The sequence below is a fragment of the Geotrypetes seraphini genome, chromosome 7, assembly GCF_902459505.1.
Source record: "Geotrypetes seraphini chromosome 7, aGeoSer1.1, whole genome shotgun sequence".
NCBI lineage: Eukaryota > Metazoa > Chordata > Amphibia > Gymnophiona > Dermophiidae > Geotrypetes > Geotrypetes seraphini.
In genome coordinates, this window is record NC_047090.1 from 137129539 (window position 1) to 137143872 (window position 14334).

General features: G+C 47.4%; 1 protein-coding gene across 7 annotated transcripts in view; it reads right to left on the bottom strand.

Annotated features, from left to right (window-relative positions):
- The window catches only part of FERMT2 (fermitin family member 2), a 240951-nt gene that overhangs the window by 53265 nt on the left and 173352 nt on the right, over window positions 1–14334 (bottom strand). For all 7 annotated transcript variants that reach the window (XR_004540114.1, XM_033951884.1, XM_033951886.1 and 4 more), the window contains one exon: window positions 4506–4555. Coding sequence is in view for 6 of the 7 variants with exons in the window: in XM_033951884.1 (XP_033807775.1) it covers window positions 4506–4555 (50 nt within the window). In the remaining variant the exon portion in view is untranslated. The remainder of the gene's footprint in view (window positions 1–4505; window positions 4556–14334) is intronic.

The following is a 14334-nucleotide window of genomic DNA, read 5'->3' on the forward strand; positions in this document are numbered from 1 at the left end:
GAGGCCATAAACTACTAAAGATTTGATAGACACTGGAAAACACTATGGGTTCTTTCATGTATTATTCAGTAATACAGTAATAGCAAACACTGATCTGAAACGCTATATATAGTCTAGTTCATCCATACCACCTGCGATTTCTTGGTCAATAAACTAAATATTTATAAGCCCTCATAAAGCACTACACACTACAGAAAAATTGTATAGACTTAAACAGGTAAGTAGACAGACATTTACAAGTTTCTTGTAAGATTTGACGCATGTAGCGCAACACAGCTGAACATAATGAATGGATTCTGAAAGCCATCATCTTGGGCAAGTATGGACTATATATATATATATAGAGAGAGTCTTTATTTAACGAAGTACATGTATAAAATTCAACCCCACAAAGCTGAAATGAGTCAGTGAAAGGGAGAGGCCACTTTCAGAGTTTATGTAATACTTTCCCCACAATCATCGGCATGTGAGGACAGGGTGTAGCCTGATCACAAGTGTAATTCTCAGATTTCAGTCAGAATGGAGACCAAGGGTATTCCATCTCATAACAGGGCCTTAACTGGAATTCTCAGACACTGACCCATACCAATCACACTTTTCATACTAAGCATTCATTAATTTACATGAATATCAAAGCAAAAGAACTATACTCGTATAGCAAGTATGTAGGCTCTCTAAATGCTTACAGTAGTCTGATTACTAAATAAAACTAGGATTTAACATGTGAAAGAACATTTACATGGGTGGGGGGGGAGGGGTTCGAAATTGCCAGTGACTTGCCATCTCTATGAAAATTTGGCTAGATTAAAATATAAAATCTCTCTCCAACATATATGGTTGTACGATACAAGAAAAAAAAAAAAAAGCAATAGCTATTTGTGAGGAAAACAAAAACATTAGGACACATTAAAATGCAATGAAAGTCCTGGGCTCGGGCAGACTTAATGCATGTCAACTCTTGGATCTTTAGGTTAGTTTATCTGGAAAGCAAAATTTTAGCTATGGAACAAAGTGTTACTGAAACAAGAAGTGGTGGCAGCTCAGTAAAGGTGGGGGAGGAAGGAAGAGGAAGCAGCAGCATGGTAAAATAATCAGGCGACCTCCTTGAGCTGTTTGGAATCCTTAGTAATTGGGGTTTTTGCTTAGCCCTGGCTCAGGCCAATTTTTTTAAAGTCATGTGTGTTCCAATGTTCAGAAACCTTGACATATTGACCAACTGAAGGGCTCATACTTAAAGTCAAATTCTGAAATAAAGACTAGACAGTTGGTAATCTCACACTTCTGAACACATTTCACAGGGTCCCTTTAAACCAGTGGTCTTCAACCCAGTCCTTAGGGACCATCTGGCTAAATCAGCTTTTCAAGATATGCACAATGAATATACGTGAGAGAAATTTGCATACCAAAACAGCAGTGGATATCCTAAAGTCGACTGGTCAGAGGGTTCCTGAGGACTGGGCTGAAAAACTACTGCCCTAAACATCTGGATCCAAACGTATGTGGATATGCATTGCCAATGGCTTACTTTGATCTTGCTTATATAGCAAAAGATTAATTGGTCGCTATGCACACTGCTAAGATTCAGTTAGTTTTTACAATAAAAAAATTAAATTTCTTTATGTGTGCTGTGCAAGTGTGTTACGTTTGGGGTGTAATTGGTATTGTAGTGCACTTGGTATATCTTCTGTTTTGGCCACTATTGGCATTCCTTTCTACCCACCCAACCACTCAGGGGAATTAAATATCCCTGCTAGTCAAAAGCTGGAAGAACATCTCATGCAGGACAAAACCTCTCAGTGATCCTTGGATGAAAGCAGGAGCTACTCTTGCAATGCCTGTCTTCTTAAAATATTATTTATTTATTTCAAACATTTATATACCGTCTACAACTAGGCGGTTTACAGAGTATGAACATAAAAACTTAGGAATAAACATCAAAGCAAAATTTTAAAAACAGCTACTCTTTAAAACAACTCACTGTGCCACTGAAAACCTTGCACACTTCACAAAAATGCTGTAACAATTGCATTTTCAATAATTTTTTAAATCTTAACCGGTCAGAACACAGATGCAACTGTCCCACCAATGCATTCCATAGCTTAATACCTGCAATTCAAAAAGCTGCAGCTCTGGTTTCAGCATATCTTCCTCGCATTATCAGTTCCAACAACTTTTGATTTTCAGATCTCAAAGCTCTATTAGGCTGATAAGGTATCACCATACTAGTAAAGTACCATGGTGCTTGGTAGTAGACAGTTTGATGAATTACAGAAATCATTTTATGTAGAAATGCAATCGATAGCCCAAGCAATTTCTTCAAAACAGGTGTCATATGGGCTGTTCTTTCAACACCAATAACCAACCTTGCTGCTGCATTTTGTACTAACACCTTGCTCCTCGTTTTATAAATACTGAGGTAAAGAGTGTTACAGTAGTCTAATTATGATAATACCATCCCTTGCACAACAAACCTGGATCCAAAACAACCCCCAGCACTGTCATCTCTTTCTTCACTGGTAATTGCACCCCCCCCAATACATTTATTGTATCAGGCCATTTTTCTTCTCCACTCCATCCAACATCACATCACTTCTGTTTTTCCCACAGTCAAGCACAGACCATGGTCACTTGTCCATACTTCTATCTTCAACATACACTGATCCAAATCATTTCCCCATTTATCTACTGGGAAGAAAGACAAATCAGCATACTGTCGATAATGAACTTGCAATGGATGCTACAAATATTAAACAAAAATGCTGATAATGCTGAGCCTTCTGGGACTCCCCTTCCCACTGAAGCCTCTCTTGGAGCCTTAACACCTTCATACACCTGAAACATACGGCCTATTAGATAATATGTAAACTATCGTAATACTAAACCTCCCAGTCCTAATCTTTTCAACTTCCACAATATCAGATCTAGGTCCACAGAATCAAATGCACTGGATACATCAATAGAAACCAAAGGTCTCACAATGATCCAATACCCTGCCGCAAAACATCCACCACAGACATTGACAGGAGTTCCATACTATAAGACTTTCTGAAACCAAACTGATAAGGATTTAAACAAATCAACTGATCTAAGACCATTTTCTCTAACACTTTTTCCAAAAAAGGAAGCACCAAAATAGGATGAAAATTTGCCATTTGCTTCAAATCGGCACCTTTTTTATTCAAAATGGTTTAACTGTAGATTGCTTACATCCATCAAGGTAAAGACTCTCTTGAAATGAAATATTTACTAGTTATAAAAAAGGGGAAACTTTCCCTGATAATTGTTGATTAATTCCTGTGGAATAAACATCCATTAAAGTGCAGGTTGGAGTACAGCCTTTAATAACTCTCACCATCTCCTCCTCCACAACTTCAAACTCAATCCATCTCTGCACACCAGACATCTGTGATATATTCAATGACTCCCTTAAGGGAGCTGAACTACACTTCAACTTCTCCTTCAAAAACTCTATATAACAGTCCACATCTGGTCCTTCATTATTTATTTTTCCTATTGTGTCATATCTTAACAATTCAAATTTGCATATATATGTCCTTTCCCTGGTTTTTAATTATTTTTGTTTGTTTTAAAATTGGTTTTGTTTTTTTTTAAATTGTAAATCGCTTTGGTACTAAAGCGGTATATCAAACCATAATAAACTTGAAACTTAAATTTGAAACTACCCCCTTGTAACCATCTACCAAATACTGAATTGTATGATACAGCTCACAAGGTCTATTGACCGCATTCTTTATTAGATTTACTTACAAGAACCTTTTTGGATAGAATGAACATGTTTGAAAAAAAATTTTTTGTTAAAGTGTTAGGTTGTAAACAAAAGAATGTCACTCTTGAAATTCAAGGCAGCAGTGATTAGCAAACCTGGGCTACCGACAACCAGTTGTGGTATTTACTGGCTATCCACAATAAAATGGGACACTTGTATATCGGAGATCCAATATATATACATTTCTTTCATGCCTATTTTGGATATCCTAAAACCCTGAGTGGCTATGGGTCTACTTTTGGGAACCAAATGATCTAAAGCACTATTCTTCATTGCAAGGCCCACGAGCCTTTTGTACTGCTTGCACCTCCCCACCTGGTTCCAAAGCACCCCTCACCTCGAAAATTACAAGGAGGTTGCTGGAAGGGCAGCAATTTTCCAAACACTGCCGATGGCCTCCTTTACGTTGTTCTTTTGCCAAGATCCACCCCCCCCTCTGAAGCAACTTCCCAATTCTGCTTGGATGGACCGCAGAGATTTTTTTCCCCCACAGAAACAGAACAAGAGAAAACTGGCGAGGAACCAAGGTCTCAGTCCATACTTTGTGTGATCAAAGCATATCATTTTATGAAGTAGCAACTGGCAACTTACTGTATATTTAAATATCAATGTATTATAAATAGCGAAAGTGAAGAGAGTTAGAAAAGAAGAATCAAGGCACATTAAATATGCATTACTATCATGAAAGTTTGAAAAAACAAAACCCTTTTCTACTTACTTGAACACTTTAATGTAGTCAGCAAGTTCAGGAATAGAAGTGATGTCACCCTAGATAAAAATACAAATCCAGTAATGCTTCACATTCTATCTTACTACCAGCATTTCATCACTTAACTGTTTGGATATTAGCAGTTTTTCCTCATAAGTATGATTCTCTTTCCTCTCTTAAAGCACCCACAGATGCTCGTAAAAATCAATAAATTTAAGAGATGCATAGTAGGAAAAAGACATCTAATTAACCAAATGAGGCATACACACCACAGCTAACACCTTAGACCCAACAGGGAAAAAAAATAGTTGGCTATAATTGAGACTGAAAATTAAGTCATACAGAAGGTTAACGGGCTAACATGCATTAATCCCATGCTGCTAAAAAACAATTAGGCAGGTAGACTTGAGCGAACTATTGCTTATCCCTGGAAATTAACTTATGAAAAACAGATCTATTTTTTGGAAACTGCTGGTTGGTTGTGACCCAGACTTGTCACTGTTGGGAGACAAAATGCTGGGTTTGATGGACTTATCTTATGCTGTGACCTCTCCTTAAAGTTACTGCTTAAGACCTTATCTGCCAGTGCAGTAGATAAGCAAAAATAATTTATATATCTTTACCAGGATAAAATTAGCATGGTATAAATTGCATACATTAAGGTAAGAAAGGAATTGGGCAGAAGGGGCTACCTGGCTTAAAATATGCACATACCACCATCCATAATACTGTCCTAAAATCTACCCATAAAAAAATTTGCCTAAGTAGAGTGTAAAAGATGCTTAACCCAGAAAATGCTGCTGAATGTCTGGATCAAAATGACAGGCATAGTATACTTGGTTGTCTTTTGCCACCAAGCAGGCTTTCAAATATTAACCCCAAAAACAGAACTGAAGCCAAGTTTTGTTGTCAAGAGGAGCAGACCTTTTATAAAATAGGTGCCAGCGAAAGGCTGAAGGGCTGATCTGCATATGCACCATTTCATTTAGAACCGTTGAGTGTCTTTCAAACGCTGCCGGTGCCAGTGCCCTAGGGGGGTGCTGCAGGGATTGGGGGCTGAGCTCAGGAGTTTCATTTGGCAGAGAAAGCCTCCCAGATTATCTCAATCTCTAATGTGAGCAACCAGAGAAGTAGGGGGTAGAGAGGTGCCTAATCTGTGGTGGTACTATCAGTCGGCACAGATAAAACTAGGGGAACATAAAAGGGGAGTGCAGTTGGAACAGGAATATGGGGGTCTGGGGTTGCTGAAACATAAGTTTTGGGTGTCGGGTTCGCAGCGCCCCTTGATCCAGAGCATCGCTAACCCCTTTGTTCGACATTTGGCACAGCTGTGGACCCTGGTATGGGTTAAATTGGGAAATGGGGCCTTAGTGTCTTCTTTGGCGAATATATTTATTTTATTTATTTATTTATTTATTTGGATTTTTATCCCGTCCTCCCAGTAGCTCAGAACGGTTTACAAATGAACATACACAGTGGGGAGTAATTAGACATATAAGTAGTACAACAGGTTTAGTGATTGGATTTATAGATTTTGGAGAGAATTAAATACAGGGAGAGTATAGCAGAAAGAGAGAAGGGGGAAATACAGTAGTTTAGTTTAAGGAAAGTTATATGCGTTTAGGTACAATTTGTTTGTGGAGAGAGTAAGAGAGGGTTATACTGGAGTTCGGGAAGGTGATAGGAGAGTGGAGGGGTGGGGCGTAAGGGGGGGAGAAGACAGAGGAGATCTTTAGTTGAAGAGGAGGCGGAGTCCCAGTTTATGGTGGGAAGGGATAATTGAATATTCCATCGGTAGGCCCAGAAGGGGTTGCTTATATTTAGAGACCTGATGGGGACCCCCCGGGATCCTTTCTTTTGCCATGCTCCAGCAGAAATTTGACTTGCCTGATGGAGACTATTTGGCCTATTTTCAGATCCGACACTTTATGCAAGCCCAGGGTTGGGGTTCCCAGTCTCCAGTGGAGCGGGAACATCTAGAGAATTTGTGGTTGCTCCTGCAGAAGGTTCCTAGACCACTTTCAGTTGTGTATCAGTATTGGAGGGGACATTCTCATACCCATTTTTCCTTTCAGAAACATTGGGAGGGGGATCTAGGGTTGCAATTTACTACTAAAGAATGGGGAGTTATATGTAGGGAGGTCTATAAGGTTTCCTCTTGTGCATTGGTTCAGGAGAATGCTTACAGGGTTCTGACATGGTGATATTATACCCCGGAGCGATTGCATAGAATGTTTCCCGGAGTGTCTGCTAACTGTTGGAGATGTGGAATGACTGTGGGGTCCTTTCTACATATTTGGTGGGATTGTTTAGCACAGTTACTTACCGTAACAGGTGTTATCCAGGGACAGCAGGCATATATTCTCACATGTGGGTGGGTGATGTCATCTACGGAGCCCCGGCGCGGACAGCTTTTCAAGCAAACTTGATTGAAGTTTCAAGTTTGCACACTGCACCACGCATGTGCATGCCTTCTCGCCCACTAGAGGGCGCATCCCACCTCGTGGTCCTCAGTTCCATAACTAGCAAGGAAGCCATCCCCGGGGAGGCGGGCGGGTTGTGAGAATATATGCCTGCTGTCCCTGGATAACACCTGTTACGGTAAGTAACTGTGCTTTATCCCAGGACAAGCAGGCATGATATTCTCACATGTGGGTGACCTCCAAGCTAACCAAAACAGGGCAGGTGGGAGGATGGCAATTTAGGAAAACAGATTTGCAGTACTGACTGGCCAAACCGGCCGTCACTCCTGGATAGAGTGTCCAGACAGTAATGAGAGGTGAATGTATGAACCGAAGACCAAGTGGCAGCCTTACATATGTCCTCCATCGGAGTGGATCGGAGAAAAGCTATCGAAGCTGCCATTGCTCGGACCTTGTGACCCGTGACCCGACCCGGGGGAGGAAGTCCAGCCTGAGCGTAGCAAAAGGAAATGCAAGCGGCCAACCAGTTAGACAGAGTGCGCTTGGAAACTGGATGCCCTAATCGATTGGGATCGAAGGACAAAAACAATTGAGGGACCTTCCGATGAGACCTGGTGCGTTGAAGATAATATGCCAACGCCCTCTTACAGTCAAGCGTGTGAAGCGCCGTCTCGCCAGGATGGGAGTGGGGCTTCGGGAAGAACACAGGAAGGACAATGGACTGATTGAGGTGGAAGTCAGAAACAACTTTAGGTAAAAACTTAGGATGGGTGCGGAGAACCACCTTGTCGTGATGAAAGACAGTGAAAGGAGGGTCCGCAACCAAGGCTTGCAACTCCCCAATCCGCCTGGCGGAGGTGAGGGCAATCAGAAACACCGCCTTCCAAGTCAGAAATTTCAAGAGGGACTTGTTGAGTGGCTCAAAAGGGGGTTTCATCAGTTGAGCCAGAACTACATTCAAATTCCACACGACAGACGGAGGCTTAAGAGGGGGGCAAACCCTGAGTAGCCCTTTCATGAAGCGTGTCACCAAGGGATGGAGTGACAGAGGGCGTCCCTCCAGAGGTTGGTGGAAAGCAGAAATCGCACTGAGATGAACCCGCACCGAAGTGGTTTTCAAGCCGGAGCGCGACAAATGAAATAAATATTCTAAAACTGAGGATACCGGAACTGATACCGGATCCAGGTGAAAAGACGAACACCAGGTGGAAAACCTGGTCCATTTCTGCGCATAGCAAAGCCTCGTCGAGATCTTGCGGGAGGCTTCCAACACCTCCTTCACCGATTGAGACAGGTCCGGAGGAGTCAGGGGACAAGAAACCAGGCTGTCAGGTGCAATGACTGCAGATTGGGATGTAACATGGATCCTTGACTCTGAGACAGCAGAGAAGGAGAGACAGGCAGGGGAAGAGGCTCCCTGGCACTGAGCTGGAGCAGCAGGGAGAACCAGTGCTGACGCGGCCACCGAGGTGCTATGAGAATCATCGAGGCCGTGGACGATTTTAGGTGTACCAACGTTCGCATGATCAGAGGGAACGGAGGGAATGCATACAGGAACCTCCCTTCCCAGTCGAGTAGGAAGGCATCCGCTTCCAGACGGTCCTGCGAGTACATCCGAGAACAATATAGTGGTAGTTTGTGTGTCTCCGGAGAGGCAAACAGATCCACCTGTGGCGTTCCCCAGCGAGCGAAGACCTCGCGTAGAACTGCTGAGTGTAGAGTCCACTCGTGCGGTTGCAGAAGTCGACTGAGTTTGTCCGCCAGGCAATTCCGTTCTCCTTGGATGTAGACCGCCCGGAGGAAGATGTTCCGGGAGGCCGCCCACTCCCAGAGGCGAAGAGCCTCGGAGCAGAGGGGCCATGACCCCGTTCCTCCCTGCTTGTTCACATAATACATTGCCACCTGATTGTCCGTGCGGACGAGGACCACCTGGTCCTGCAATATGTGAACGAAGGCTCGAAGTGCTAGGAAGATGGCCCGCAGCTCTAGCACGTTGATATGACACTGACGGTCTTCTGCCGACCACAGGCCCTGCGTGCGAAGACCGTCGAGATGGGCTCCCCACGCGTACTCCGAGGAGTCCGTGGTCAGGACCTTGCGAAAAGGCGGAGTGCGGAACAATAGCCCCATGGACAGATTTGAAGAGTCTGTCCACCAACGCAGCGATTTCCGCAAGGGCGGAGTCACCGAAATGAGGCGAGACACCGGGTCGCACTCCTGACGCCACTGGGACGCGAGGGTCCACTGAGGGATCCTCAGATGTAGCCTCGCAAACGGCGTGACATGTACCGTCGAGGCCATATGGCCCAGCAGCATCATCATGCGCTTGGCCGACACCCTCGATAGTTGAGAGACCTGGCGGCTCATCCGTACCAAGGCTTCCAACCGTTGGGTCGGCAGGTAGGAGCGTAGGCGCACCGTGTCCAGCACCGCACCTATGAATTGAAGAGACTGCGACGGCCTCAATTGAGACTTTGGAAAGTTTATCTCGAACCCGAGAGTTTGCAGGAAGGCAATAGACTGTCGGGTCGCTGAGATAACCCCCTCCCTGGTCGGGGCTTTGATGAGCCAATCGTCCAGGTAAGGGAACACATGGAGTCCACGTGACCTGAGGGCTGCTGCAACCACCACCATGCACTTCGTGAATACTCGTGGGGACGCGGCCAGGCCGAAGGGCAGTACCCTGTACTGGAGGTGGAGGTCCCCCACCTGGAATCGTAAGAATCTTCGACAGGCGGGGTGCACCGGAACATGGGTGTATGCTTCCTTCAGGTCGAGGGAGCACATCCAGTCCCCTTCCTCCAAGAGGGGATACAAAACCGGGAGAGATAGCATTCGAAACTTCTCCCGGGCCAGGAATTTGTTGAGCTTCCTGAGGTCCAGTATGGGGCGCAGGTCCCCGGTCTTTTTTGGGACCAAAAAGTAGCGGGAGTAAAACCCCCGTACCCCACTGGTCCTTGGGGACCGGCTCGACCGCCCGAAGCTTCAAGAGGGCTTTGGCTTCGGTTATAAGGGTCGGTAGCTGCGAACGGTTGCAGGGGACTAAACTTGGGGGACTGTCCGGCGGCGAGGACACAAAGTTGAGCGAGTAGCCCTCGGAGACGATCCGGAGCACCCAAGCGTCTGAGGTAATCCCGGTCCATGCCTCCCGGAAGGACCGAAGACGGCCCCCGATAGGAAGGGGTTCCTGTGAAAGTGCGGAGGGGAACCCGCCCCGTCCGCTCAGCCCGTCAAAAGGAAGGCGCGGGCTTAGAAGGGCCCTGCGCCGGGGCTTGGGTTTGTCCCCCTCTGCCTCGCTGAGACGGACGTCTCGGAGGCGGTCTCGAGAAAGCCGGGGTCGACTTCTGGGGGTATCGGCGCGGCGGAGGCCAAAAGGGTTTCTGCGGCGGGGGCCTAGGTTTGGGGCGGACCAGGGATGCTAGAGAGCGCTCCTGTTCCGACAAGCGCTTGGTCGCCGCATCCAATGACTCGTCGAATAACTCGGACCCCACACAAGGCAAGTCTGCCAGGCGTTCCTGCAGGTTTGGGTCCATGTCGAGGGTGCGAAGCCAGGCCAAGCGGCGCATGGCCACCGCGAGGGCCGACACTCTCGAAACCAGCTCAAAGGCGTCGTACACTGCATGGAATAGGTACAACCGCAATTGAGACAGGTTGGACATAAACTTATCGAATCCTGCTCTTTGGGAGTCCGGTAACGAGTTTCGATATTGAGGAAGGTCCTTCACCATACCACGCAAATAGGAGGAAAAGGTGAAGGCGTAATTTAGAACCCTGGTGGCCATCAGGGAATTTGAATAGAGGCGACGGCCAAACTTGTCCAGGGTCCGCCCCTCCCTGCCTGGTGGAACCGCCGCAGAAACCCGTGAGGGCTGTGATTTTTTAAGAGCAGACTCCACCAGAAGAGACTGGTGTGAGAGCTGCGCCTTATCGAACCCTTTAGGGGGAATCGTCCTATACTTCGATTCCATTTTTGAAGGCACAGACGTGACTGTAAGAGGGTTTGACAAGTTCTTCAGCCAGGTTTGCAGAAGGACACTGTTGAGAGGGAGTCTAGGCACCTCTCTAGGAAGAGTGGGGAGGTCCTGTTCCTCCAAAAATTCTTTGGAATACCGAGAACCTACCATCAGGTCAATCCCCAGGGCTTGGGCCATGTCCTGAACGAAGGATGAAAATGAGGACGGCCTAGCCTGGGGAGACGGGGTTCTCGACCGCCCCACCGAGGAGAGGGGGGAGGCCTCATGGGAATAATGAGGATCCCTAACCGATCCCGAATCCCAGGATCCCCTCTCGAGGGCCCTCGAGGGGGAAGGGGAAGTTATCCTCCTCGCAGAACCCTTGGGTGAGGACCCAGGGGTTCGTGGGACACTCTCCCGTTTCCTCGGCGAGGCGGCCCGGGAAGACTTCCCACGAGGTGAGCGGAGGAGCCTCGGGTTGTCGAGGCGCAACTCCGACACCTGCAGCGCCTCGCCCCCGAACGACGAGGAACGGTCGCGCCGAGGCGAGCCTCGGGGCCGCTTAGACTTCCTCGATCGACGCCCCGTCCGAGGTCGCGTCGAGGGCGAGGCGTGCCTGGAAGACCCGGAGGAAGAGGAGGAAAGACGGCGCACTCTGCGCAACTTTTCTTTGGGCCTTACACTCCGCTCAGGGGGTTCCCCCGAGGTCGAGGTCCGGGGCGGGGCCGAGACCGAGGTGAACGGGGCCACAGTACCCGAGACCGAGGTCGCCGAGGCCGGGGCCTCCGAGACCGAAGGCGCCCCGGCCGAGGTCGAGGCCGCCGGAACCGCAGCACGCTGCAACACTTCCAGGGCTCCCGACAGCTCCGATGAGATCAGAGCTCGGAGGAGATCCTGGAAGGCCGGAATCCCCACGAAGGTGGGGAGTTCCGAGTCCGGGGCACACTCCCTGGAGGGCGACCTCGGTCTCGAGTATTCCCTCGGGGTGTGCGGAGTCGAGGTCCGATGCGGGGCCGGGGTCGACCCACCCGCCTTGGCCTGACTCGAGGATGGCTTCTTTGCTGAAGGGGATGGAACAGAGGACTTACCCGAAGCTTGCTTCACTGACGACGCCTTCGAGGAAGAGGGCCGAGGCGAGGCCGAGGCCCCCGAGGACGCCGAGGTCAAGGCCGGGGCCGAAGCCGAGGCCGACGTCGAGGCCTTAGGCGGCGCGTCGACGGCGAATAATTCGGCCATTCTTGCCTTACGGTGACGGAGGGCCCTGTTTTGGAAGGTAGCACAGCGATCACACGAGTCTGTCGGATGTTCGGGCCCAAGACAGACAATGCACCACCGGTGAGGGTCAGTGATGGAAAGCAACCTCTCACACCGGCTGCACTTTTTGAATCCCGTAACAGGACGGGACATCCACGAAGAAAAAGAAGAAGGCCGGGAACGTACCGACGTCCCGCGGCCACGGCTTCCGGGAGCCCCCGGAGCCCGAGGAAAAACGAAAGCCTTTTTTTTTTTTTTTTTTTTTTTTGAAAGGAACCGAAAAGAAAAACAGCACCGCGAACTAATTCGAAGGAAAAACAAACTAAACGTGGCAGCTAGAAGGCAAAAACACTGGAGCTCAGATCCACAGGGCTTTCTTGCTCCGCGGAAAAATTTGAACTGAGGACCACGAGGTGGGATGCGCCCTCTAGTGGGCGAGAAGGCATGCACATGCGTGGTGCAGTGTGCAAACTTGAAACTTCAATCAAGTTTGCTTGAAAAGCTGTCCGCGCCGGGGCTCCGTAGATGACGTCACCCACCCACATGTGAGAATATCATGCCTGCTTGTCCTGGGATAAAACCATATGCCCCTTTTGGAAAGCAGTGGTTCATACCATGACAGACCTTATTGGGGCTCCTGTGGAGGCGACACCTCTGAGCTGTTTGTTAGGCTTGTATAATATTCGAGAACATCACTGGCAAACTAAGCTACTTCGATGGGGTATGGCGGCAGCAAAATGTTTAATAGCCAATCATTGGAAAAATATGGTAGCCCCAACTCATGTTGAATGGATCAACCGTCTGTTGTCCCTGGGGAGGATGGAGATGGCAGTGGCTAAACGTCGCTTCACCTATGCACCCCAAACTTTTACTTGGCATAAATTAGGAGCCATTTTGGATGCTCTTTAAAGGGTCACTTAGATCCTAGCACTCTGTTGGTCTGATAAATGGTGGGGGGAGGTGGGGAGGGTGGTCAACTGTTTTTGGACATTGCCTTTGTGAGGTGGGGAGATGGGGTATGGAGGTCTTGTGGGTGAAAACTGTAATGCTGGTGTGTTTTTCTAATCTGCACTTGTTGTTAAACAGAGTATGACGGCAGAAGAGGGCCAGCGGCCCAACAAGTCTGCCCACTCAAGAACCCTCCCTCCCTGGAGTACCTATCTTTTATGCATAACTCTGTAGCGCCCCCACCTGTTTGTCCCATCGACTTTTGAAGTCGAGCACGCTACTAGCCTCGACCACCTGGCGTGGAAGTTTATTCCATCGATCAATCATCCATTTGGTGAAGAAGTATTTCCTGGTGTCCCCATGAAATCTTCCCCCCTTAAGTTTTAGCAGATGCCCTCTTGTTGCTGTGGGACCCGTAAGAAAAAATATTTCTTCCTCCACTTCAATGCGACCCGTGATGTATTTGAATGTTTCTATCATGTCCCCCCTTTCTCTGCACTCCTCGAGAGAATATAAGCGCAGTCTGGTCAGACGTTCTTCATAAGGGATGTTTTTAAATCCTGAGACCATCCTAGTGGCCATTCTCTGGAATGACTCCATTCTCTTCACATCCTTTTGATAATGTGGCCTCCAAAACTGGACACAGTACTCCGGGTGAGGTATCACCATGGATCTGTATAACGGCAGTATGACTTCAGGCTTTCGGCTGATAAAGCTCCTTCTGATGAAACCCAGCATCTGTCTTGCCTTTGCTGAAGCTTTCTCCACCTGATTGGCAGCTTTGATATCTTCCCGGATGAGAACTCCCAAGTCCTTTTATGCAGTGGTTCTTGGTTTACTGTGCATTTGTTGTCTATATTGAATGATGAAGTGAGTGTATATTTCTTCTTACAAAACTTTTAATAGAAATTTAAATATAAAAAAATAGAATCTGTTGAGTGAGCAACTGATCCCCTTGTACCCCACATGCACCTGCTGTGCCAAGCGCCTTTGGCTCAAATATCACACACGTTGACTTCCTTCATAAATTCATGCTGACCTCCTTTAATTTTGCTCTTAAACTACTCAAGCAAGATTACTACATCCAAGTAATTCCTTTTCTTCTAACCCCCATCTCTGCCATGCTGAACTCCCTCTTCAAAGCGCCCCCTCCCCCAACCCCTCCATTCCTCTCTCCCCAGATGATGGCTGAATACTTCCATAACAAGGTTCACAAGATTGCCCTTGAATTCGATGTAAAGTCATATCCTTCTCTTTTTA